The sequence below is a fragment of the Trichomycterus rosablanca genome, chromosome 12 (assembly GCF_030014385.1).
Source record: "Trichomycterus rosablanca isolate fTriRos1 chromosome 12, fTriRos1.hap1, whole genome shotgun sequence".
Classification (NCBI taxonomy): Eukaryota; Metazoa; Chordata; class Actinopteri; order Siluriformes; family Trichomycteridae; genus Trichomycterus; species Trichomycterus rosablanca.
The window spans coordinates 22428636-22453604 of NC_085999.1; the positions used below are offsets into that span (position 1 = coordinate 22428636).

Below are 24969 nucleotides of genomic sequence, written 5' to 3' on the forward strand. Positions count from 1 at the left end.
ACGGTATCCCCTGGTGGCATGTGCCATTAGGGTGTGTAGACTGCAAGGTCGAGGTAACATCTTTATTTAGCCTATTGCTTTAGCGTGGTGCGACGCCGTGCAGCCCTCGTGCTGCCTTTTCTTTATTCGGTTAGCGTTAGCGGTGCTGCTAAACAGCAAGCGATAGCGCTTGCAGCCGTATCCGCATTAACCTCTCATCTTAAGTGGTCATTTGGTTTCGTAACCGCTGGATGGCGAGGCTGTTAAGTGTTCGGCTCTCGCGTCAACATCCCCGGTTCGAATCCGCACTTCTGAGGTTGTCTAACTGATTTGTTCTTTTCTTCTCTTTTCAGATCGGCGAACTTCATTAGCTGCAACCTTCAGCGAAGCCACGCCGATCGCGTCCTTCCCGTAGCCCACCGCCGTGCGGGGGGCTATTGATGTCCGGGAGTCCTTAACTCCCGTGTCATATTGCTGTAGTGCCTTAGCGCTTTCAGCTTGGTGGGTTAGTAACTGCCTGATGGTGATGCCGTCAAGCGCTCGGCTATAACGCCATTACCCGGTTTACACCCACCGCTTTATTCTCAGCGATAGTGGGATTATTAACTGCCTGATGGTGATGCCGTCAAGCGCTCGGCTATAACGCCATTACCCGGTTTACACCCACCGCTTTATTCTCAGCGATAGTGGGATTAGTAACTGCCTGATGGTGATGCCGTCAAGCGCTCGGCTATAACGCCATTACCCGGTTTACACCCACCGCTTTATTCTCAGTGATAGTGGGATCAGTAACTGCCTGATGGTGATGCCGTCAAGCGCTCGGCTATAACGCCATTACCCGGTTCATACCCACCGCTTTATGTTTCAGCGCCTGTAGGTTCAGTAACTGCCTGATGGTGATGCCGTCAAGCGCTCGGCTATAACGCCATTACCCGGTTCATACCTAGCGCTTTATCTTCAGCGTCTACACACACCCCCTCACCCGCGCTACGTTAGCGCGGTAGCAACACAACCGCCATGCACCGGCGCGACCCGGGTTCGCGCCTTGCATTAATCTTTGTTTTCCTTTTTCAGTTTTCGTTGCCTACATCGCCCAGCGGTCTCCAGTGGGGTTCATTATTGGTTTTGTTTTTGTTTTGTGTTTTGTGTTTAATTCTTCATTTAAAAAATAAAATTATTATTTAAGTTAATCTCCGCACTTGAGTCCTTTCTCTCCCACGTGACAAGAAGTGCTGATTGTAATAGAGGATTCTCTGAAATAAACAATATAATAATGCCACTATGGCCACAACTACAAATTAACAGTACTAATGTTCATTTGTTTGGTTGGGCCTCCTTTGGACTATTGGGGTCCAGAAAACTATGTCAAGAAATAGGCAACTTAAAGACTTTCAGCTTATCACATATATCATATATATGAACATATACATATACTGTACATATACCATATATATAAACAGAAGTTACCTGTGCCATTAGTACCAACACACATATTCCATGCCAGAAACTAGCTTTTGGATTTTCAGTACAATCGGTACAGTCCTTTTTCTTTTTGGCCATTATTTTTAAGAAGAATTTGAAAACTTAATTCATCAGACCACAGCAGTGTACACTTTGCTGCAGTCCAGCTCAGAGAAGCTAGAGAATTACAGGCCTGCCATAAATTAAAAACTGCTGGAAAATGTGTCAAATGAGATTTAAATTGCTATAGATTTAATAGCTGGCATGCAAGACAGAAGTCCCTTAAATGTTGAATGAAGTGTGTAGCTTATCACATAAACAAAGAAAAATCTGAAACAGGGGCTTCTCTTTAACACTGTAGCCTCAAAAGAAAAAAAAAGAAAAAATAACAAGGAGTTAATATGCCATGCTATAATATCAAGTTTAATGATATTAAATAACTATAAACAAATTACTATATTTATACTATTTATAAACTATTAGAAAATGTATGTGTGCTTAACCCATAATAAACCCATAATAAACATATTTTTTTAAACTAATAAGTATGTAATACAGTAGCAGACTGTGATTATTAAATCGTTTGAATCCCCCCCCCCCCCCCCCCCCCCCAACTTGTCTGGAAATAAAATCGTTTACTGTGTTCTCTCCTAAAGTCCTGAAAAAGTTAAGAAACAAAAACTAAAACAATAATTCAGAGTTTAAAATGTATTCCGCAAACAGCATAGAAGTAGTCATCACATAAACAAAACAGGTTTCAAACCCACAACCTTTCATTGATATCCCAGAGCTTTACCCAATAGGCTACATTTGTACCAGTGCAAATGCAAATCCTCTCTAATCTCTAATACTCTGGCTGGACCACCCATCAGCAACATTTTTACAGCAACAAAAAAGGCAGCAAAATTACGAGTGAGAGTATTCTTTTATTAAACCCTTCAGATTGAACATCAAGATATAAAGGATTTGTTCGCTTATATTTGTATTTGTTTAAATGTTGATTGTCAAATAATGAGTAGATAAAATAAAATTAGAACTGTTCACTTTTAAATATTATTTTAGAATATCTTAGGCCCTTTCTGAGAGCGTAGAGGGCCCTGACGGTTCTTCAGTGATGTATTATAATCATTTAATCATAGCTAGTTGCAAAAATAATTTAAATCTCTGCCATGACTGCCCAACAGCAGTGACAAGAAGTCCATGTTTTACCAGAAAATGTCTGCCTTCTGTATAGGCCAAGTAATGAAATGGGCAGATATTACTAGTTTAACAAAAGGAAATCATCAACATTGATCCTTGAGAGTAAAACTTGACTTGTGAAAATGCAGTATTGTGTTCCATTTAGCAATAACTTAGCTACCTTGTTGCTGTATCCAGTCTTTCTGTGTTTGGCTCCTATGGAGTACAGCACAGGAATGATGTCAGAAGGACAGTCAGCAAAGTAAGCCGTGCATGTGACTGGAGACTCATGAATGTCCATAGGGTAGGGATTTTCAAAGATGGGAAAACTGGGGAAAAAAAAAAGTCATTTCACAGTAGATGACAGTAGTACATTTGGCTACTTTTAATATCAGAAATAGCTGCTTATTGTCAAAGCTGTGGAAAAAAAATCATAATTTTAGACTTAATTTTAACTAATAACTTTAACTAAATTATTTGACTCCCAGATTCAAACCTGGATCTCAGTGGTGGTGCACTAGTGTATTAGGCCACTGCACCTACTCAGCATTCTTTTTTTAAAACAAGTAATTTTATGCAAAATTGAATTTATTTATATAAATGTAATGGCCTGGCATTACACTACACATTAAAAATAGCTAAATGTGTTGTTTCAATTAACAACGCCGTAGAAACCCCGTAACTGAAAATGTAACACTGAAAAAATCTCTTTTGCAGCTTCCAGTATTCAAATCATTTATTTAGCAACTTTAACATTTAAAATGTAAATGCTAAAAGTTATGATGTTATAAATAATGTTTTAAACACATTAGAAAAGCATGACGAATTTAAATAAAAAACTGATAAACCTAAAAACTTTCGGATTGTAGTTGAATTTTCTATTGAGTATTCTTAATTGACATTAATCTTGTATGTGGGTCCAAGACTGATACACACTCACAAATAGTTTTGAACAGCACCTTAAGCTTGCAAATGGTAACTTTTTATCCAATTGTAACTTTTTGTCCAATTTTTGTTCAATTTTGTCAAGTAATTTCTCATAAAATTGTGATGTATTGAAGATCACTAGTACATTAGGCATGAATTAAAAGCTATTCTCTTACCACCCTGTTTATATAGTTCTGGAATATTCTCTAGTTTAGAACTGATTAAAATGCTTTAACTCAGTTTAGCATTTGGTTTAGGCAGAACAAAATGAAACATTATTTTAGAGACACTTTATTTAAAAGTGCAGGGCTTGAATTGTGAGTACATTTTCAGAAGCTGTTCTAAACGTGGTTGTGCAGCAAGTAAAAAACTGGTGTAAATTGTCCCTAGAGCTTAGCATGGCATAATGTGCTGGCTTAAACTTGTCTCTGGCCCCTTTCCCCTTGTCCCCTTTTCTTAAAAACATGGTTAATTAAAACCTCCAGCTTCTGTTGAGTAAGATGTTATTTGATAAACTGACACAAACACTTGTGGTTTATGTTCAATGTGTAATAGCACAAACACACACTTGCATTTTAGTTGGGTCTCGTGAAAGTACTTACTTGCTCTGTGTGAGATCAACCACAATTAAATCTTTTTCCAACAGTACTACCACTGCATATGGCTCCTGCACCTCTGTAAGCAGACCAAAGAAGTTTTGTTAGCATGGAGTTTAAAGGATTTGCATTACTGTAATGCTAATGCACCTCTGCTGTGCTGAATCTGAACACACTCTACAAACCTGGTGTAGCAAGGCTGGATGCGCCTCGCTATTGAATCGCGAGGTGAATCCACACACACCTACAACAGTAGAAGTAAAACCCAGGTGCAAATGCTTTAACCAAAGTAGAATAATACTGTGGCTATTGTGGCCAAACTAATAGAAAAAAAGGAATAAATAAAAGACACAAAAAACATTGCAGCCCACTGTGGTAAAAGTGGATAAAACAGGGATAATGGAGAACTGAGAACTGAATGTCACAATATGACAAGCCAGCTCTGGTAAAAAAGAAAATAAAGGGAACTTTCATGTGTTTTTGCATTGTCTTGTTGAAAAAAGAATATACATCTCTGGAAAATATGTTGTCCTAAAGGTACATATGAATCTCAATGTACTTTTATGCATTGACTTTTCTAACTCAGACCTTTTGTGGATAATGCTTTTGTTCCAAATTATGACTCACCTGTTGAAATCACCTGTTTATTATTTTTACCTCATTATCAGCCCTAAGTTGCTCCCATAACAACCTTTTTCTGAAATGTTTTGCATGTCTGAAATGCATAAATGAATGTATATTAACGAATGAAATGAACTTGACATGACAAAACATGAAATACCTTGAGTTCATAGTGTCTGCAATAAAATAAAAGTCAAAGTAAATGTAAGAAACACTGTGGGTTGTTTTTATTTGCATTTACACTGTCCTATCATTTTCTGATTTGGGGTTGTGAATATGAAGTTAATGTAAAATGCCCACCTTTTGTACACATGCTGGCTGACAGGTGTAGGCAGTAGTAGCTTAGCCATTGAGGTACTGGACTAGTAATCTAGTTCAAGCCACACCACCACCAATTTGACAATGTTGGGCCTAGAGCAAGACCCTTAACCCTGAATTGCAAGAATTGTATTCAGTCATATAACTGTTAGTTGTTTTGGATAAAAGGCTCCGCTAAATGCTACAAATGTAAATGCGTGGTGGGGGACAGGTGGAAGGTTAAGGTTGGCACAGATTGATGAAAGGTCTAGTTCTCTTTAAACTGTGTGATAGCAAAATATGAGTAGTGGACTTTTGTAATCATATAAGGTATTTTTATATATTATTAAGGTATTTTTGATATACTCAGTAAGTGTTTTTTTCTATATGTGTAATTCTGCATGGCCTTGTGTCACAAAGAACAGAATGTACAGATATGCAGAAACAGGACATGCAAAAAAACACAGTCACGAGACAGTTTAGACAAATCTTAAAACTTAAGGCATTTTAGATCTTAAAGCAATATAGCAGACTCTGTGGTGCCTATGCATATGACATCCTTATTGCACCCTCCCTTCTTTAGGATATCTTGATTTAGGGAGGGGGATTAACGAGCTGTGGGGCCGAGAGGAGTATAAAAGACCTATGTAAAATCGTTAATGTATTCTTACTGCGGTATGCCTTTGTGCTGTATGGAAGAATCCACAATTGTGCTTCAATAAATTTCAATCCAGCTGAGAAGACTCTTCTGAGTTTGCTTTCTGACCACTACAATTTGACTTTCCTGGGTGAGCGGCTTGACTGGTCTGACATTTGTGAATAAATGCAGATTTGGGGACGCCGGATGAAGACTGCGGTCACGGCCAGCGCTTGCTGCTTCCACAAACCAAGGTCAGAAAAAAAAAGAAGGATTTTACATTTAATTCAGTCGGTATGTACTAATATCTGAGTTGTGTGGCTGTGAGGTTTGGAGTAGACTAGGCAAATCTGGGATTTGATGCTGGTTTACTGTAGAACAATTAGAAGTATTGTTCTGGGTTTACGGTTGAACATTAAGAAGTATATGTTCTGAAATGAGGGTGTGAGACCATATGTGTGTTTTTTACCCTAGGTTTTTTCTGAAGAAACCTGGTGTAGAGAGATGTGCCTACACAGAAAGCTTGAGCGCACTCAACTCCTTCTGGTAAAAGGAGGATTTTGGACAAGGTCACGACAACACAACTCACCCAAAAAAATAGAGATTACAACTGGGTTGAAGCCACTTGGTGTGATTTTACTTTGTGTGGATTAAAATCCTGTGCTTTGAGGATATTTTTTGCAATGTGACCATGGCATATACCATAATAAGAATGTGTAAAATTTCTGTATATCAAAATTTTCAATCATTTTCAAAAACGTTTCATTTCTGAGTGTAATAAGCAGTGCAATGAGTAAGGGACAAAGTATAAATGGACAGCCTGATGTAGAAAAAACACCCTTGTTTGCTGATGAACTAGACATATTCTGCAAAGAATTTAGACCCACAAGTGCGGAACTCGAGCGCCTCCTCATGTTAAAGATGGGTAATGACTGGTCAAAAACATGGACTAGAACCACGACCGCAATAATGCCAGGTACAGAGAGGTGATGACTGCCTTGCTGGAGATACTGAGAGCTGCTTTTCCGGTAACAATTAACATGACAAAGATAGCAGTATGTAGGCAAGAAGACAAGACAGTACACAGCTATCTTACAAGACTAACAGAGGTCCACAATGCCAACAGCGGGTTACGAGATCCTGACAGAAGCCGAGATAACACCATGGGAAGCTCACCTAAGAAACAGCTTCCTAAATGGACTGACACCAGTGATCCAGAAGACACCTGCATCAGATAGGATTCAGGTAAATTATCTTTAATTGAGGCGCACGTTATTCATGCTGAAAAGAAGAGAGAGAAGAAGAGGAAGACTGAAAAGAGAACAAAAGAATTGCACGCAGCAAACCTCACTGTAATTCAGGGCATGGCAAAGCAGATGGAGAGAAATTACAGAAGCAAAAGACAAGCTTGAGGCAGATCATCCAGTACAACACACACACACACACACACACACACACACACACACAGATAATCAGATGGGCATCTCTGGGAGCCCACTTACCCCTTTTCCACCAAAAAAAACATGGTTCTTGAACCTGTTCTGTTCAGGTTTCTCTGAACCTTGGTGTTCTGTAGAGAACCTACCCGCGTTTCCACCAGTTTTTGAGAACCATGCAGCGTCATCAACGGTGGGAGTTACTTAATGAAAGTGAAGTGTAGTAATATCATGGCGGAGTGTGCATATTATGTGCAAGCATTTGTGCTGCTGTTACAGATGTTTGTTTTTATGTAAAAAGCATCGATCTAACAATCGGTGATAAGAAGACGTGACGTGTTTGTCTCAGTTGTTGTTTTCTTTAGTTCATTAACGTGAGAAGCGTTTTGTGCTTCGGTTTCACCACGACTCTCGGCGCAAATAACCGATTTGCTCAGTGCTCGACTTGAGAGATAAAACACTAAAGTTCCACAACACGAACATCCATCTGTGTGAAATAAACATGAAATCTACTCTAAAATACCACATGTATCTGTGTTTAGCTGGATTTACATGTGTAGTGTTTATGCAGCTGGGGGAGTTGAAAAAGCTTCACGCTTTATTTTTCACGTTAAGCGTGTTTCGTTCTGTCCGGGTCACTTTTATCATGTCATATCACACAGTTTATCTTTTTAAAGGCGCTTTGAAAATATCAGCGGCAAACTGGCTGAAAATGTAATCAGGTGAACTTTAAAAAATAAAAATGCAGCAGGAAGCTCCATACGAGACTCCAGCTAATGCTATCCTGTACAACATGACACGCCCACCGGTGACGTAACGGTTCGTGCTGAAAAACCAAGTATTCTGTGGTGCCAGATTGGCCCGCTAGTTCACTGTCTGGAACCTCTTTTTTCCGGTGGAAACACGCGGAACCAGTTCAAAGTCAGGTTCGGGAACCAGAACGGGCTCCGTGCTGCGTCGGTGGAAAAGGGGCCACTGATGACCCCCAGCACTGCTCATGGTTCATTGACAGTAATGTCACCAAGTCAAATACATCCAGCCCTTGAACAAGTACCTCAAATTTATGGGCACAGGAAAAACATGATGTGGGACTAGTTAAAGGGGCTGCACCGGCCATTTCTACAGGCCAGTTCAACAACAATATCTGTTAAAACCTGAAGCTGTTAAGAAAATTAAACCAGTGTTTGAGTCACTACTAAAAGCTGGGGTAATTGTTTTATGTCAAGAGTCGCCTGTGAGGACCCCAATTTTCCCTGTTAAAAAAACATACTGCCCCGGCAGAGCCCGCCACCTACAGATTTGTCCAGGACTTGCAAGCTATGAATGTGGCAGTTGTTGCCAGAGCACCTGATGTCTTTACAAATCTATACACCATTCTCAGTCAAGTGCCGCCAATAAGCCAGTGGTTTTCTGTGGTTGATCTCGCAAATGCCTTTTTCAGTGTTCCTGTGCACAAAGACAGCCAATTTTGGTTTATGTTCTGCTTTAAGGGTGACACTTACACCTTCATCAGGCTTTGTCAAGGCTATTGTGAAAGCCCTATAATTTATAACCAAGTTCTAAAAGACAGTCTGAGCTCCCTACAGGTATCTTAAAGCACAGCTTCATTGCAATATGTGGATCATTTAATGATTTGTGCACCCACAAAACATCAATGTTTGACTGACACCATAAAATTATTAAAACACCTTGCTGCAAAAGGTCATAAAGCTTCTTTTAAAGTTGCAATTCATGAAACAACAGGTACATTTTCTGTGTCATGACATTTCTTGAACACTGAGTGTGTGAAAACTATTTAGATCACACAAAAACAAGTTTTTTTTAGAAATGTGCTCCTACTGTCGCACATTCATTCCCAACTATTCTGTTCTTGAAGCTCCATTACATGACATTGCACATGGGCGGAACTTGAAGGCCCATAGTCATGTTCAATGGACACCTGAAATGGAGGCAAAAAAATCCTTATCCAAACAGTGACTGTTCAAACAGTTAATCAAAAATATTTCTGTCTATTTACAGTCTCATGGTGATCATTTGAGGCCAGTGGCCTATTTTTCATATAAGCTTGATCATAGGGCTACAGTATTTTTTGTGTTTTCGTGCAATTGCAGCTGCTGAGGGTTACGCTAATTTAACCCTGTTGGTGCCACTTGCAGTTTTTTGTCTGTTAACAAAAGAATGAAAGAGAGAAAAACCTCACATCTGTCAGCACAGAGATGGCTCAAATATCACAGTGTGTTACTCGAAATGCCCAACATCAATATCAAACGTTGCAATGGGCTTAATCCTGCCACCCTTTTGCCAGTGGAAGGAGATGAACCCATGATTGTGTTGCTCAAACTAATTTAATTTTTTTCTCCTAGGCCGGACCTGCAGGACGCTCCAATCCCTAACGATAAATTAGAGCTGTTTGTGGATGTTTCTGCATCCAGGGATGCTGCAATGGGCAAGTGGGCTTTGCTGTAGTTATGACACTCTTGTATCATCTTTTCTCCCAAGCTGCTGAACTACATGTTCTGATAGTCACCTGTAAGCCGGCTGTTGACAAAACAGTTAACATCTATACTGACTCCCAGTTTGCATTTGGTGTAGTCCATGTTTTCGGTTGCATTTGGCAGGAGAGAGGCTTTCTATAAGTTCTGGCTCCAAAATCGCCCACCATCATCTTGTTGCTCAACTCCTAAATGCAGTTCTATTACTAAAACAGGTTGATGTCTGTAAATGTGCTGCCCTTTGTAATGTTAATGACCCTATTTCAGCAGATGCTGCTGCAAAACCAGCTGCCCAGTTACCTATGCCTGCTGACTCACGTATTTGTTTACAGACTGAAGCTACTCCTGATCTTGATCTGTCAGACATTCAATATTGTGCTTCTCCACACTATTTGGAAAAATTCTGACTGTGTGTTCAATGATGGGGTCTGGAAATGCCCAGAGGTTTCCATATTATATATTATGCATATTAAGTTGACACACACACGGGAATGACTTTGTGTCAAAAGGGGGGATGATTGCAGCACTAACAAAGCATTGGTTCCTTAAAGGGTTCACAATTCATGCACAAATATTTGCAGCAAATGTCTAGTGTGTGTCACAAACAATGTGGGAAGGGGTTTAGAGATGGACACCCTGTTCCTGAAAAAACCCTTTGATTATGTACAAATGGATTTCATTGAATTGACACCCAGTTAGGAAAAAAAGTACTGTTTGGTTATAGTTTACATGTTTTTAAAATGGGTTGAAGCATACCTAACTGCTTAACAAGACACAGAAGCAGTAGTAAAAACACTGCTAAGGGACATCATTTCCAGGTAGGGTATACCAGCAAATATTTCCAGTGACAGTGGTACTCCATTTGTAGCTGGAGCACTAAAAAAATCTAAATCAGTATTTGGGATTTGATTTGAGGCAGCATTGTGCCTACCACCCAGCCAGCAGAGAAGATGTGGAATGGGAAAATGGCACCCTAAAGAACAAATTGGCTAAGTGCTATGGTGACACTGGCATGTCATGGACCAAAGTCCTTCCAGTAGTCCTCATGCAGATGAGGATGAGGGAAAATCCATTTCAAATTCTATTTGGCCAACCTCCCTACACTGGGATAAGACCCAACGGACCAGAACCACTGAACACAAGTCAGCTGGAAGATTTAATGATTTGAGTATTGTACTCTGTCATCTACTCTGGAATCTATCCACAGGCAGGTGGACTGGACCATTTCAAGTGCTGCTAACCACGCAAACAGCAGTAAAGGTCGAAGGAGGCGCCTCCTGGGTCCACACAAGCCACTGCAAAAGAGCACTGTCCGACGATCCTACAGCTCCATCTTCTGGCACCTCAGTGCCCAACACAGCCTGCGGGACAAGCAGCGATGCAGTTGAGAAACAGGATTATGAAGCTAATGAATAAACACAAACAGAATACACACACACACACATTAAAACGAATTCAAAATAATATGCCTGACATTCAGGGTATTTTTCTTACAATGATGTGGGCATTCATACTATTTGTGTTAACCCTGTACAAGGGAAGTCAGGTGAACCCCAGTACAGTTACTTTAACCAAGGGAACCGACACATCATTCACATGTAGTTTCAGGGATAAAGATCCATTTTCCAACAAACAAACAGTATATGTATAGAGATCCTTGTGGCCAAGGGATTGGTACTTGTTTATAGCACACACACAGGGAGAAACAAGCATTAGGAAGAAATTCCAGAATACATTCCAAGTGCAAGTCAGTGCAAAAAATGTCTCCTTATATGATGTTGGGACTTTTTTTGCACGTTGTAGAAGTGCCTGGCACAGATACACTATATTGCCAAAAGTATTCACTCACAGATCCAAATCATTGAATTCAGGTGTTACAATCACTTCCAAGGCCACAGGTGTATAAAACCAAGCACCTAGGCATGCAGACTGCTACTACAAACATTAGTGAAAGAATGGGTCGCTCTCAGGAGCTCAGTGAATTCCAGCGTGGTACCGTGATGCCACCTGTGCAACGAGTCCAGTGGTGTCGACTGTCAGTGTTATTATAACAAAGTAGAAGTGATTGGGAATGACAGCAACTCAGCCACGAAGTGGTACCACGTGGTCTTCTGATTAACTGAAGAACAGTGTGTAGAGAGCTTCATGGAATGAGTTTCCATGGCCGAGCAGCTGCATCCAAGCCTTACATCACCAAGCACAATGCAAATTGTCGGATGCAGTCGTGTAAAGCACGCCCGCCACTGGACTCTAGAACAGTGGAAACGTGTTCTTTGGAGTGACGAATCACGCTTCTCCGTCTGGCAATCCGATGGACGAATCTGGGTTTGGCGGTTGCCAGGAGAACGGTACTTGTCTGACTGCATTGTGCCAAGTGTAAAGTTTGGTGGAGGGGGGATTATGGTGTGGGGTTGTTTTTCATGAGTTGGGCTCGGCCCCTTAGTTCCAGTGAAAGGAACTCTTTTCAGCATACCAAGAGATTTTGGACAATTTCATGCTCCCAACTTTGTGGGAGCAGTTTGGGGATGGCCCCTTCCTGTTCCAACATGACTGCGCTCCAGTGCAAAAAGCAAGGTCCATAAAGACGTGGACGAGCAAGTTTGGTGTGGAAGAACTTGACTGGCCTGCACAGAGTCCTGACCTCAACCCGATAGAACACCTTTGGGATTAATTCAAGCGGAGACTGCGAGCCAGGCCTTCTTGTCCAACATCAGTGCCTGACCTCACAAATGTGCTTTTGGTTGAATGGTCAAAAATTCCCATAAACACACTCCTTAACCTTGTGTAAAGCCTTCCCAAAAGAGTTGAAGCTGTTATAGCTGCAAAGGGTGGCCGACATCATATTAAACCCTTTGGATTAAGAATGGGATGTCACTTAAGTTCATATACATGTGAAGGCAGACGAGTGAATACTTTTGGCAATATAGTGTACAGTGGGGTCAAAAAGTATTTAGCCAGCCACTGATTGTGCAGGTTCTCCTACTTAGAAAGATGAGAGAGGTCTGTAATTGTCATCATAGGTACACGTCAACTATGAGAGACAAAATGAGAAAAAAAAATCCAGGAAATCACATTGTAGGATTTTTAAAGAATTTATTTGTAAATTATGGTGGAAAATAAGTATTTGGTCAATAACAAACAAGCAAGATTTCTGGCTCTCACAGACCTGTAACTTTTTCTTTAAGAAGCTCTTCTGTCCTCCACTCGTTACCTGTATTAATGGCACCTGTTTGACCTCGTTATCTGTATAAAAGACACCTGTCCACAGCCTCAAACAGTCAGACTCCAAACTCAACCATGGCCAAGACCAAAGAGCTGTCGAAGGACACCAGGAAGAAAATTGTAGACCTGCACCAGGCTGGGAAGAGTGAATCTACAATAGGCAAGCAGGTTGGTGTGAATAAATCAACTCTGGGAGCAATTGTAAGAAAATGGAAGACATACAAGACCATTGATAATCTCCCTTGGGGTCAAGATCTCATCCCGTGGGGTCAAAATGATCATGAGAACGGTGAGCAAAAATCCCAGAACTACACGGAGGGACCTGATGAATGACCTGCAGAGAGCTGGGACCAAAGTAAAAAGGCTACCATCAGTAACACACTACGCAGAGAGGGACTCAAATCCTGCAGTGCCAGGCGTGTCCCCCTGCTTAAGCCAGTACATGTCCAGGCCCGTCTGAAGTTTGCCAGAGAGCATATGGATGAACCAGAAGAGGATTGGGAGAATATCATGTGGTCAGATGAAACCAAAATGGAACTTTTTGGTAAAAACTCAACTCGTGTTTGGAGGAAGAAGAAGAACCCAAGAACACCATACCTACTGTGAAGCATGGGGGTGGAAACATCATGCTTTGGGGCTGTTTTTCGTGAGATTTTAAGCCAAAACCTCCTTCCATCAGTGAGAGCATTGAAGATGGAACGTGGCTGGGTCTTCCAGCATGACAATGATACCAAACACACCGCTCGGGCAACGAAGGAGTGGCTCCGTAAAAAGCATTTCAAGGTCCTGGAGTGGCCTAGCCAGTCTCCAGACCTCAACCCCATAGAAAATTTGTGGAGTCCGTGTTGCCCAGCGACAGCCCCAAAACATCACTGCTCTAGAGGAGATCTGCATGGAGGAATGGACCAAAATACCAGCTACAGTGTGTGCAAACCTGGTGAAGACTTACAGGAAACGTTTGACCTCTGTCATTGCCAACAAAGGTTATGTTACAAAGTATTGAGTTTAACTTTTGTTATTGACCAAATACTTATTTCCCACCATAATTTACAAATAAATTCTTTAAAAATCCTACAATGTGATTTCCTGGATTTTTTTTTCTCATTTTGTCTCTCATAGTTGAAGTGTACCTATGATGAAAATGACAGACCTCTCTCATCTTTCTAAGTAGGAGAACCTGCACAATCAGTGGCTGACTAAATACTTTTTGACCCCACTGTATATACCAGAAAGTTACCGTTAAGGTCGACAATCCACCAGTAGACCCTGTGACAGCAGTCATCTAGGGCCTAACATCCAGTGATGATGAGGAGGAAGATGAGAAAGATAACTTATCAGAATTAAGGCTTTGTCTAAATGTGGAGGTAATTTAGCATGTGTGCTCTCCCTAATGCACAGGGAAGTGTTGACATTAAACAGAAATGTTGGGTGTGCCACACACTGTCCTCTAGAGGGCTCATGTCACCAGTAAGTTACAGCATGGTAGCAAACGACACTGACTGACTCAATTGTACTGTACCAAAAGCCATTATCTACTGCTGGCTGCCAGAAACAATCTTAGAGCTAATGCCACTGTAGATATGGTTGCACATAACTGTATAAATAGCTTACATTTAATTCACTCGGAGACCGGTGTTGTAATTATTCCAAACTCTCCTTACACTTACTTATTACGCACCCACAGAACTCTGGGTAATGTAGTTCTCACCAGTACACTTCCCCCCTTTTAGCTGAAAAGTACCCCATACACATGACATTTTGTAACTTGTACTGTTCATTTCACATCCTTTAACTTTTTCACATATTACTTTAACCTTTTCCAAACGAAATTATTTTGTTTCAAAACTGAACTAGTTTGTTGAGCAAAACTGAACTAGTTTTTTCGATAACCTCAGTTGTCAAAGCACATGGTTCATATGTCTAGTCTATCAGGAGGTCTAGACAATCTTCCAGATCTTGTGACAAATCCAGTTGGACGGAGATGTCTTCTGTTTCTCCTCAACATCCCTTGCTCTGTTTCCACCAAGTAAGATCTTGGGGTATGTGCCATGTGTAGCAAGCCAAACCTTTTGTCCTCGCACTGCTTGATCTTTCGTTCGGAAGTCCTGTAGATCAGGCCACTCTGGAGCCAAGTTTCCAGGAGGTTGGGGTAATGTAGTGCGCAAGCGTCTCCCCATAAGCAACTGAGAAGGAGAGAAGCCATGCTCTAACGGCGTTGCTTTGTAAGCTAACAGTGCTTTGCTGTAGTCCCTCTCTTTTTTCCACAGTCCTTTGATGGTGCGGACTGCACACTCTGCTTCCCCATTAGCTTGAGGATAGTGTGGACTGCTGGTGGTATGTATGAAGTTGAAGTCTCTCACAAAATTTCGAAAGGTGTCTGACACAAACTGAGGTCCATTATCGGAGATAACCTCGTCAGGGATGCCATGACGTGCAAAGGCTTTTTTGATCACTCGCACTGTGAACTCTGAGGATGTGGTTCTGAGCTCTACCACTTCGATGTATCTGGAAAAGTAATCAACAATGAGCAAGTAGCTTTTCTTTTCATGCTTAAAGAGATCCATACCAGGTTTACACCATGGGCGATCTGGGACTTGGCTAGACAACAGTGGCTCACACCACTGTACTCTGTGTTTCATGCATATGTCACAGCTGACCACCATCAGGCGAATTTGAGATGACAGACCTGGCCACCATACAGAATGTTGAGCTCTGGCTCGGCATTTAGAAATGCCCTGGTGTCCCTCATGGATCTTTTCAAGAATGTCCTTCAGCAGTTAAACTGGAATCACTAATCTATCTCCTTTTAGAAGGAGATTGCCCACCACGGTGAGTTTCGCTCTGACTTGCTTTAGGTCTTTGCATATGGCATGTTTCTCTGGCCAGCCAGCTAAACAGTATTGTTTCGTATCTGAATATGTATCGTCGGCTGCTTGAGCTTCTTGGATCTGTTTCAGACAAATCTCCGTCACTGGCAGTGATGACACTATAGTGTCAACGAAGACTTGAACATCTTTTTCCAACTGCTGATCAGCGAGTGTCAACGCATTGCTGAGTGGTGCATGAGACAGTGTGTCTGCAGTTATGAGGTTTTTTCCTGGAACATGTTGTATGTCATAACAGAATCTAAAGAGACGAAGGCGGAATCTGAGAATTCTGGGTGGTAGCTCATCTAGGACTCTATTACCCAGCAGCGGCAGAAGTGGCTTGTGGTCAGTCAGTATGGTGAAGTGTAGGCCTTGGAGATATGATACTAACCTTTCACACACCCATGTGACTGCAAGCGCTTCTTTTTCAATTTGTGCATAGTGCTTCTCAGTGTCTGTCAGTCCTCTTGAAATGTATGTGACAGGTCTCCACGTGCCATCACATTGTCTCTATGTAAGTACAGCACCAACACCATATGAGGATGCATCTGCTGCAACACTTGTCTCTCTTTCTGGTGAGTACTGCACCAGTACTTTTGGTGAACTAAGCTCTTCTTTGAGCTTAAGAAAGGCTGTTTTCTGTGGATCGCCCCAGTACCACTCATTTCTTTTTCTCAGTAACTCCTTCAAAGGAGTGGTGAATGCAGCGAGTTGTGGGAGGAATTTGGCAAGATAATCTGTCATGCCCATGACTTTGCGAAAATCAGCCACACAGGTTGGCTCAGGCATTTGAATAATAGCTCTCACCTTATTTGAATCTGCCTCAAGACAATTGGCTGTGATTTTGTGTCCCACAAAAAGCATTTCACTCTTGCCAAACTCACACTTTTCATTCAGCGTGAGGCCCTCAGCTTGTTTCTGCAACACCTGATGCAAACACTGGTCATGTTCTATTTTGTCTCACCCAAAGACAAGAATGTCATCAGCATGGCAGATCACTCCATCGTAGTTCTCCAGTAGCTGTGACATTCTGCATTGAAAGTGTTCTGGGGCAGATACAATGCCAAATGGGAGACGATTAAAAATGTATCTCCTAAATGGTGTAATGAATGTAGTGAGAGACTTTGATTCATTGGTGATGGGAATCTGCCAGAAGCCTGACCTAGCATCCAATTTTGTGAACACTTTGGCATTGGGCAGCATCGCAAGGAATTGGTCTGCCGCTGGTAGAATGTGGCGTTCTCACTTGACCCACTTATTTAAGTTTGTGAGGTCTACACAAATGCAGATCTTCCCATTTGGCTTGGGAACAACAAGCATCCCTGCACACCACTCTGTAGGGCTGCTCACCTTGTATATGACACCCATACTCTCCATTCGGTCCAGCTCCTCTTTCACCTTAGCTCTCAGGGGCAGTGGCACTCTGTGGGGTGTTGAAAGCACATATGGCGTTGCCCCTTTTTCCAATTCAATGTGATAGGACCAAAGTTTGGGGTGTTCTGTTGAGTAAGAGCATCAATGCAGTGAACCAGACTCAGGGCTTCAACTGCTGGTAGCCCTAAAAGTGCTTTTGTGAGTCCAGCAACAACATAAACGTCTTGGAAGCAGCTACACCCTTTTGCTGTGAGGACCCCTCGAAAACACCCTTTTACATCAAGAATGTTATGGCCTGGCCCATAAAGCACTTTTGGTGCTTTTTGGAGGTGACCAAGTTTGTTTTTGCTGAAAATTCTCTGGTACCGCCAATACTGCTGCACCTGTGTCTAACTTGAACTGGAGTATGACTCCATTTACAGAGACTCCTGAGCAGTAGGTGAGGACACTTTGTCAAGTGAGGGTGTTTCACATTTACCCTGTGACATTTTGGATGTGCGACATGCTGCAGCCTTTTTTGTGACACTTATGGCATTCAGCCTCTCTAGCTGGACAGTCTTTCCATGCGTGCTTTTTTCCTACACCGCATCTACCACAGTCTTTTTAGTACTCATACTGTTTACTTTTGTGGACACTTTTTTCATTGTGTTTTTCAAACTTTGGGTTTCGAAACGTCTTTTTGTTTCCCACTTTTTCTCTGATAGCATCTATGTTAATGCCCTTAGCTGCTCCTGTATTATTGGGGCCATGCAGTACAGCTTGTTTTTTCACAGTTTCATTTTGGCTGATTTTTTGTATTGCCTTGTTCAGAGTTAAATCAGGATCTAGCTGCAGAAGTTCAGACAATCTGTGGTCTCTGATTCCCACAACAATTCTATCCCTCATTAGTTCTTCTTTCAGTATGCCAAAATTACAATGCTCTGCGAGCTTATGTACTGCTGTGATAAATGTCTCTGCACTTTCTCCCTCTTCTTGGCTTCTGCGATTAAACTGGGCTCTCTCAAATATGACATTTTCTACCCACACAGTGTTGCTGGAATGCTTGTACAACGGTGTCATATTTCTTTTTATCTAACTCACTCAGTGGCAGCACCGCTATGATATCATCTGCGTCATCTCCCATCGCGTAGCGTAAAGAGTTGACCTGATACTCCTGTGGTTTTGTGCTCAGTCCCGATGCTAGACAAAAACGTTCAAACCGCCTAATCCATTTGGGCCACTCAGCTGTGTTGGAGAAGTTGAAGGGCTCTGGATGCGTTATCTGTACTGCTGCGACTGCCATTTCTTTAAATCTGTGTGTTGTCAGTCAAGCCTCCGGGAAAACAATAACGTGCTGTCTGCATTTGTGAAGCTGCACTGCTCGCTCGAGTTTCGCACGCTTCTCTTGTCTTTTTAACTCTCGTTTCTGGAGCGGTAGACTTGACAAGATGCACTTTTTTTATTTTTGTAACGTGAGGCGGTAAATTTACGTGGCGTTCACCTCACTGCCCGCTTCTGACACCATGTATAAATAGCTTATATTTAATTCACTCGGAGACCGGTGTTGTAACTCAGCTCGCAGCTCTGTTTATTATTCCGAACTCTCCTTACACTTCCTTATTACGCACCCACAGAACTCTGACCAAGAACATATAAACTCATTTTGAATCCCATGGAAACAGAGAGAAACATGTTTGTACAGACAGGTGCAAACATAGACCAGTCAGACCTTGACACATACATAATAGTTAATAGCACCACTAAAAAAAGCTATGGAAAGTCTCATGGTACCACGACTATGTTTGATTGCCCGTTTGGCAATACTACTTCACACTTGGGAATAATGTTGGCCCATGGTGGACGAGCCTACTATAACCTACCACGACAGTGGTTAGATTGCTGCTATCCATCTTTGGTCATGCCGAGCCTGACTATTCACACACCACCTAGTACTGTCATCACACATGTGCCAAATAAACACCATGTGACTAAAAGAGAAAATGGTACATGAACCACAGATTGTGGGACCCATGGTCAACTCCGGGAAAAGCAGTAGAGTTGTCACTGCTTATGGGAGCAGTTACTGCTGTGGCACTAAACAAAATAAATGGATTAGCATGGTCAGTGTTGTTCTTACCAAATGAAATGGAAGACTCTTTTAAATTGGTTGATGTAGAACTGTCAGCAATCAGGACAGCAGTAATACAATACAGGTTAGCTTTAAATGTTCAGTTAGCCGACCGAGGAGGGGTTTGTAAATTACTGGGTACCTCATGTTGCTTTCACATTCCTAATGAGCATGACAATATTACAAACATTATTTAACACATGAGAAATGTCACTGAAGTACCACCAGTAGCAGATAATTCATGGTTCTCATGGTTTCGTCAACTGGGAAATTTTGCTGACAGTAATTTCTATATTGGTTATCATGCTAGTGTGCATTTTACTTTTACCCTGTGTTTTGCAATGTTTAGTCTCTGCTCTACAAAGAATGATCTCCAGCCTAGTGTCACAACTTCTGAGTGGAGAGATAACTACAATGACTGTACAACACAAAGATGTTGAAGAAGAAACTGATCTTGAATTAACTGATCCTTTCCCCTTTTCTCCTTTGTTTTCTAATTATTTTGCAAACATTGCCAATGACGTGTAGCAGTAAAGCTTTTGAAGCTGTTACGACTGAAGTATTAGATGTTCTGTTTTTCACATGTGATATCTCTTACAATTATATTAGAGCAACGCCATGTTTTCATGTTTTGTAGTGGAACTTTTCAATCAGAAAGCAAACGCAGACACAAGTAATTCTTTTTAGCTGGATTAAAGTTTATTAAAGCGCAATTGTGGATTCCTACATACAACATAAAGGCATACTGCAGTAAGAATACCTAAGCAATTTTACATAGGTCTTTTATACTTCTCTTGGTCCCCTAAATCATTAACCCCCCTCCCAAAGGCAGGACATTCATAAAGAAAGGGAGGATGCCATAAAACACATACGTGTCATTCATAAGACACAAGATACGTTTGGCGCCACAGAGTCTGTTAGGCCCCAACTAATTCCTAACTAACAAAGTCTGTTAGGCCTTGTGATGATGCGATTACAAGTTTTCTTAGATTTTCTTTATGGTTTGGTGTGTCCTGTTATGTTTGTATCTGCACATTATCGGCATGTTCATTTCTGCATTTTCTGTTCTTTGCATGACCCTGGTTGCAGACACTTACTGAGTTTATGAAAAATACCTTACTGAAAATACCTTACTAAATATGTGAAAATACCTTATATGATTATAAAAAGGCCCTTAAAAAGGGGTGAATGTGATGGTAAAATGTGAGTAGTGGGCTTTTGTAATAATATAAGGTATTTCCATATATATGTATTTTTTCTTGTTGCACCCTCTTGATTTAGACTCTTCTGTGTCTGAGTTTGCTTTCTGACCAAGACGTCTCACTACAACTGCACTTCAAAGCATCTTCTGCACCTCATCAAATGTTACTCACAACAGCTAAACACAATGCTTTACAAAGCAATAAGAGTTCATGTGAGCTGTCTAGAAGAAGCAACAACACCTCTGGAGAGCCGTCGGGAGACGGCTGCAGTAAGACGAGAACTCTGGAAAGTTGACTGGAGACAGCAGCAGTGAGACCTCAGAAGAGCCGACTACTTGACTGAAGACAGCGGCAGCAAGATGAGACAGAGAATTCTAAAGAGCCAACTGAATATGGCGGTGGTGAGACAAGAGCAATGGAAAACTGACTGAATATGGTGGCTGTGACACGAGACCTCTGGATATGAAGTGGCAAGACGAGACCTCTGGAGAGCCGACAGAAGACAGTGGCAGTGAGACAAGACCTCTGGAGAGTCAACTGAAGACAAGGGTTTATCTAGGACCAGAAAGCAAGCTAAAAGACCGTCTGGGACTGACCTGGGGGCCAAGGGACTGGCTGGGACGGCTAGAAGAGTCAGGGTACCGACTATAACAGACTAAGCAGTTACAGTGTATCACAAAAGTGAGTACACCCCTCACATTTCTGCAAATATTTTATTATATCTTTTCATGGGACAACACTATAGAAATAAAACTTGGATATAACTTAGAGTAGTCAGTGTACATCTTGTATAGCAGTGTAGATTTACTGTCTTCTGAAAATAACTCAACACACAGCCATTAATGTCTAAATGGCTGGCAACATAAGTGAGTACACCCCACAGTGAACATGTCCAAATTGTGCCCAAAGTGTCAATATTTTGTGTGACCACCATTATTATCCAGCACTGCCTTAACCCTCCTGGGCATGGAATTCACCAGAGCTGCACAGGTTGCTACTGGAATCCTCTTCCACTCCTCCATGATGACATCACGGATCTGGTGGATGTTAGACACCTTGAACTCCTCCACCTTCCACTTGAGGATGCGCCACAGGTGCTCAATTGGGTTTAGTCCATCACCTTTACCTTCAGCTTCCTCAGCAAGGCAGTTGTCATCTTGGAGGTTGTGTTTGGGGTCGTTATCCTGTTGGAAAACTGCCATGAGGCCCAGTTTTCGAAGGGAGGGGATCATGCTCTGTTTCAGAATGTCACAGTACATGTTGGAATTCATGTTTCCCTCAATGAACTGCAGCTCCCCAGTGCCAGCAACACTCATGCAGCCCAAGACCATGATGCTACCACCACCATGCTTGACTGTAGGCAAGATACAGTTGTCTTGGTACTTCTCACCAGGGCGCCGCCACACATGCTGGACACCATCTGAGCCAAACAAGTTTATCTTGGTCTCGTCAGACCACAGGGCATTCCCGTAATCCATGTTCTTGGACTGCTTGTCTTCAGCAAACTGTTTGCGGGCTTTCTTGTGCGTCAGCTTCCTTCTGGGATGACGACCATGCAGACCGAGTTGATGCAGTGTGCGGCGTATGGTCTGAGCACTGACAGGCTGACCTCCCACGTCTTCAACCTCTGTAGCAATGCTGGCAGCACTCATGTGTCTATTTTTTAAAGCCAACCTCTGGATATGACGCCGAACACGTGGACTCAACTTCTTTGGTCGACCCTGGCGAAGCCTGTTCCGAGTGGAACCTGTCCTGGAAAACCGCTGTATGACCTTGGCCACCATGCTGTAGCTCAGTTTCAGGGTGTTAGCAATCTTCTTATAGCCCACTCCATCTTTGTGGAGAGCAACAATTCTATTTCTCACATCCTCAGAGAGTTCTTTGCCATGAGGTGCCATGTTGAATATCCAGTGGCCAGTATGAGAGAATTGTACCCAAAACACCAAATTTAACAGCCCTGCTCCCCATTTACACCTGGGACCTTGACACATGACACCAGGGAGGGACAACGACACATTTGGGCACAATTTGGACATGTTCACTGTGGGGTGTACTCACTTATGTTGCCAGCTATTTAGACATTAATGGCTGTGTGTTGAGTTATTTTCAGAAGACAGTAAATCTACACTGCTATACAAGCTGTACACTGACTACTGTAAGTTATATCCAAGTTTCATGTCTATAGTGTTGTCCCATGAAAAGATATAATGAAATATTTGCAGAAATGTGAGGGGTGTACTCACTTTTGTGATACACTGTAGGAGTACAATAGGCAAGCTCCTAAAGCTTCCCGGAACAGACTGAAAGCCTAGGGGGCAGCTTAAACAGGCGAAGTTAGGGAACTGGCTTGAACGTACAGACTAACTGAGGGATTGGCTGGAACCAACCACTGTCCACAACATACTGATTACCAAGCCGGTCTGTAATGAAGGGTTAGAAGAGGTAGCAGAACACAGGTGTGTTGACGTTACGGTTTATTTACACAAATAATAGAGCAAAACAAGAAATAAGAGTAATCAAACAGGAAGGACACACTAAATACTCTATGAGGAACACTCATAGACACATGGCAAAATACACATTAGACAAGGAAACTAAATCATATGCTAATGCTGTGCTATTGCTAACATATTGCTAAAAGGCTATTACTTAACCACAAACAGAGCAACTAATCATGTCACCAAACTAAACAACCTCTGAAAAGCTAATCCCTATGCTAAAACAATTGCTAAAACTAACAAACAAGCAAGGAACAAACACTAGCGGATACGAGGACAAAGACAAGACAAAGGCTACACTAGCACAAAAACTAAGCTACAACAAAGACTAAGCTAGACCCAGACCACATGGATCACTAATTACAGCAGCTAAGAATAGCAATAAAGAAAGCAGGACAACAATTTTTACACAGGACAATAATTTACTCATGAAGAACAGCTGTGGGTCATGAGTGCTGTGAAGTCAGAAGGTAGGGGTGGAGGCGGAGAGGGCTTGAGTTCATGTGCTTGTGGCAGCAGAAGCCTGAATGTGTGACACAAGTCAAAGATTAATCAAATCAATTCAATTAAGATGCTTCTACTCAGGATTGATTGAGTTTTTAGTACAAAGAGATTTGAAGAACTGGAGTGTGTGTGTGTGTGTGTGTGTGTGTGTGTGTGTGTGTGTTTGCATTACCATTTAAGTAGGGTGTCTCACAAAGAACAAGAAACTCCACTATGGGATGGTCCATCTCTAGCACTGTGATGGTTTTGCCATGCATGATGGTCAAAGCATGTCGTCTGCCTCCTTTATCATACGATAGACCTCCCGAAAAAATGACGAAGGGCTCACTTAAAGAAAAGAGGTTGCAGTGTCATTTTAATTAAAGTATTTATTAAGGCTACCCCTGAACATGCCATTTTAAATCAAATGGTCAATGTAGAATACTAAATATTAGCCTTTTTAATTCCTAAGACAATCCTACAACCCCAAATTAAAAAAGTTGGAACAGTCTGGAATATGCAAACACAATAAAAACACAATGTTTCTTATATTTACTTTAGTTTTATTTAATTGCAGTTAGTATGAACCCAAAATATTCCATGTTGTGTCTGGTCAACTTCATTAATATACACCCATTCCTGCATTTCAGGCCTGTAACACATTTAAAAAGAGTTGGAATGGAGGCAATTTAGGGCTGGTATATATACAGGGTGGGCCATTTATATGGATACACCTAAATAAAATGGGAATGGTTGGTGATATTAACTTCCTGTTTGTGGCACATTAGTATATGGGAGGGGGAAAACTTTTCAAGATCGGTGGTGACCATGGCGGCCATTTTGAAGTCGGCCATTTTGGATCCAACTTTAGTTTTTTCAATGGGAAGAGGGTCATGTGACACATCAAACTTATTGAGAATTTCACAAGAAAAACAATGGTGTGCTTGGTTTTAACTAGGGATGCATCAATACCATTTTTTCCCAACCGAGTACGAGTACAAGTACATGTATTTTTGTACTCGCCGATACCGATACCTATTTAGAATGATGCAATCTGGAGCATTATGGAATAGTGTAGTTGCTTGGGTTGCCATCACTAATTGTAAAAAAAAAAACACCGCACAGACATCATTGAGAAAGCTTCTGACAAGCTAACGTGAATTAATAAACGCACGTAATTAACGTTGTGCACATCATACATGCGATGCGATTCTGCTGATTGAAATATTTACTTTAAAAGGATAATACAGTCCGATCCCATCTGAGCCGATTCTATCAGCACATACATTCGTGGTTCACCTCGGTAAATCGTAAACGACTCTGAGTCGGCTCCCGCTCTGTGGTAAAAACCAGTATAATTAAGCCTGAGCTTTATAATGTAAACGAGTCACACAAAATGCTCTGTAGTAGTTGGTGTTTATTTACAACCGCATCATTCATTATAACAGTAAAAACGGAGAGATGACTGAGAAAAGAAACTGCGCTTAAAATGAGTCGACTCCTAAATCACTTGTATCGACACTGTGAACAGAGTATTAAAGACACACACACGTCCTATAACAGCGGTCGCTGCTTTTGTAACCGGTTATCT

The 24969-nt window shown here is 41.6% G+C and overlaps 1 protein-coding gene across 1 annotated transcript in view; it reads right to left on the reverse strand.

Annotated features, from left to right (window-relative positions):
- Positions 1-24969, reverse strand: part of stxbp5l (syntaxin binding protein 5L) — a 308382-nt gene that overhangs the window by 138367 nt on the left and 145046 nt on the right. The window contains 3 exon segments of the mRNA XM_063005373.1: positions 2801-2948; positions 4149-4221; positions 23572-23726. Of these exon segments, the coding sequence (XP_062861443.1) occupies positions 2801-2948; positions 4149-4221; positions 23572-23726 (376 nt within the window).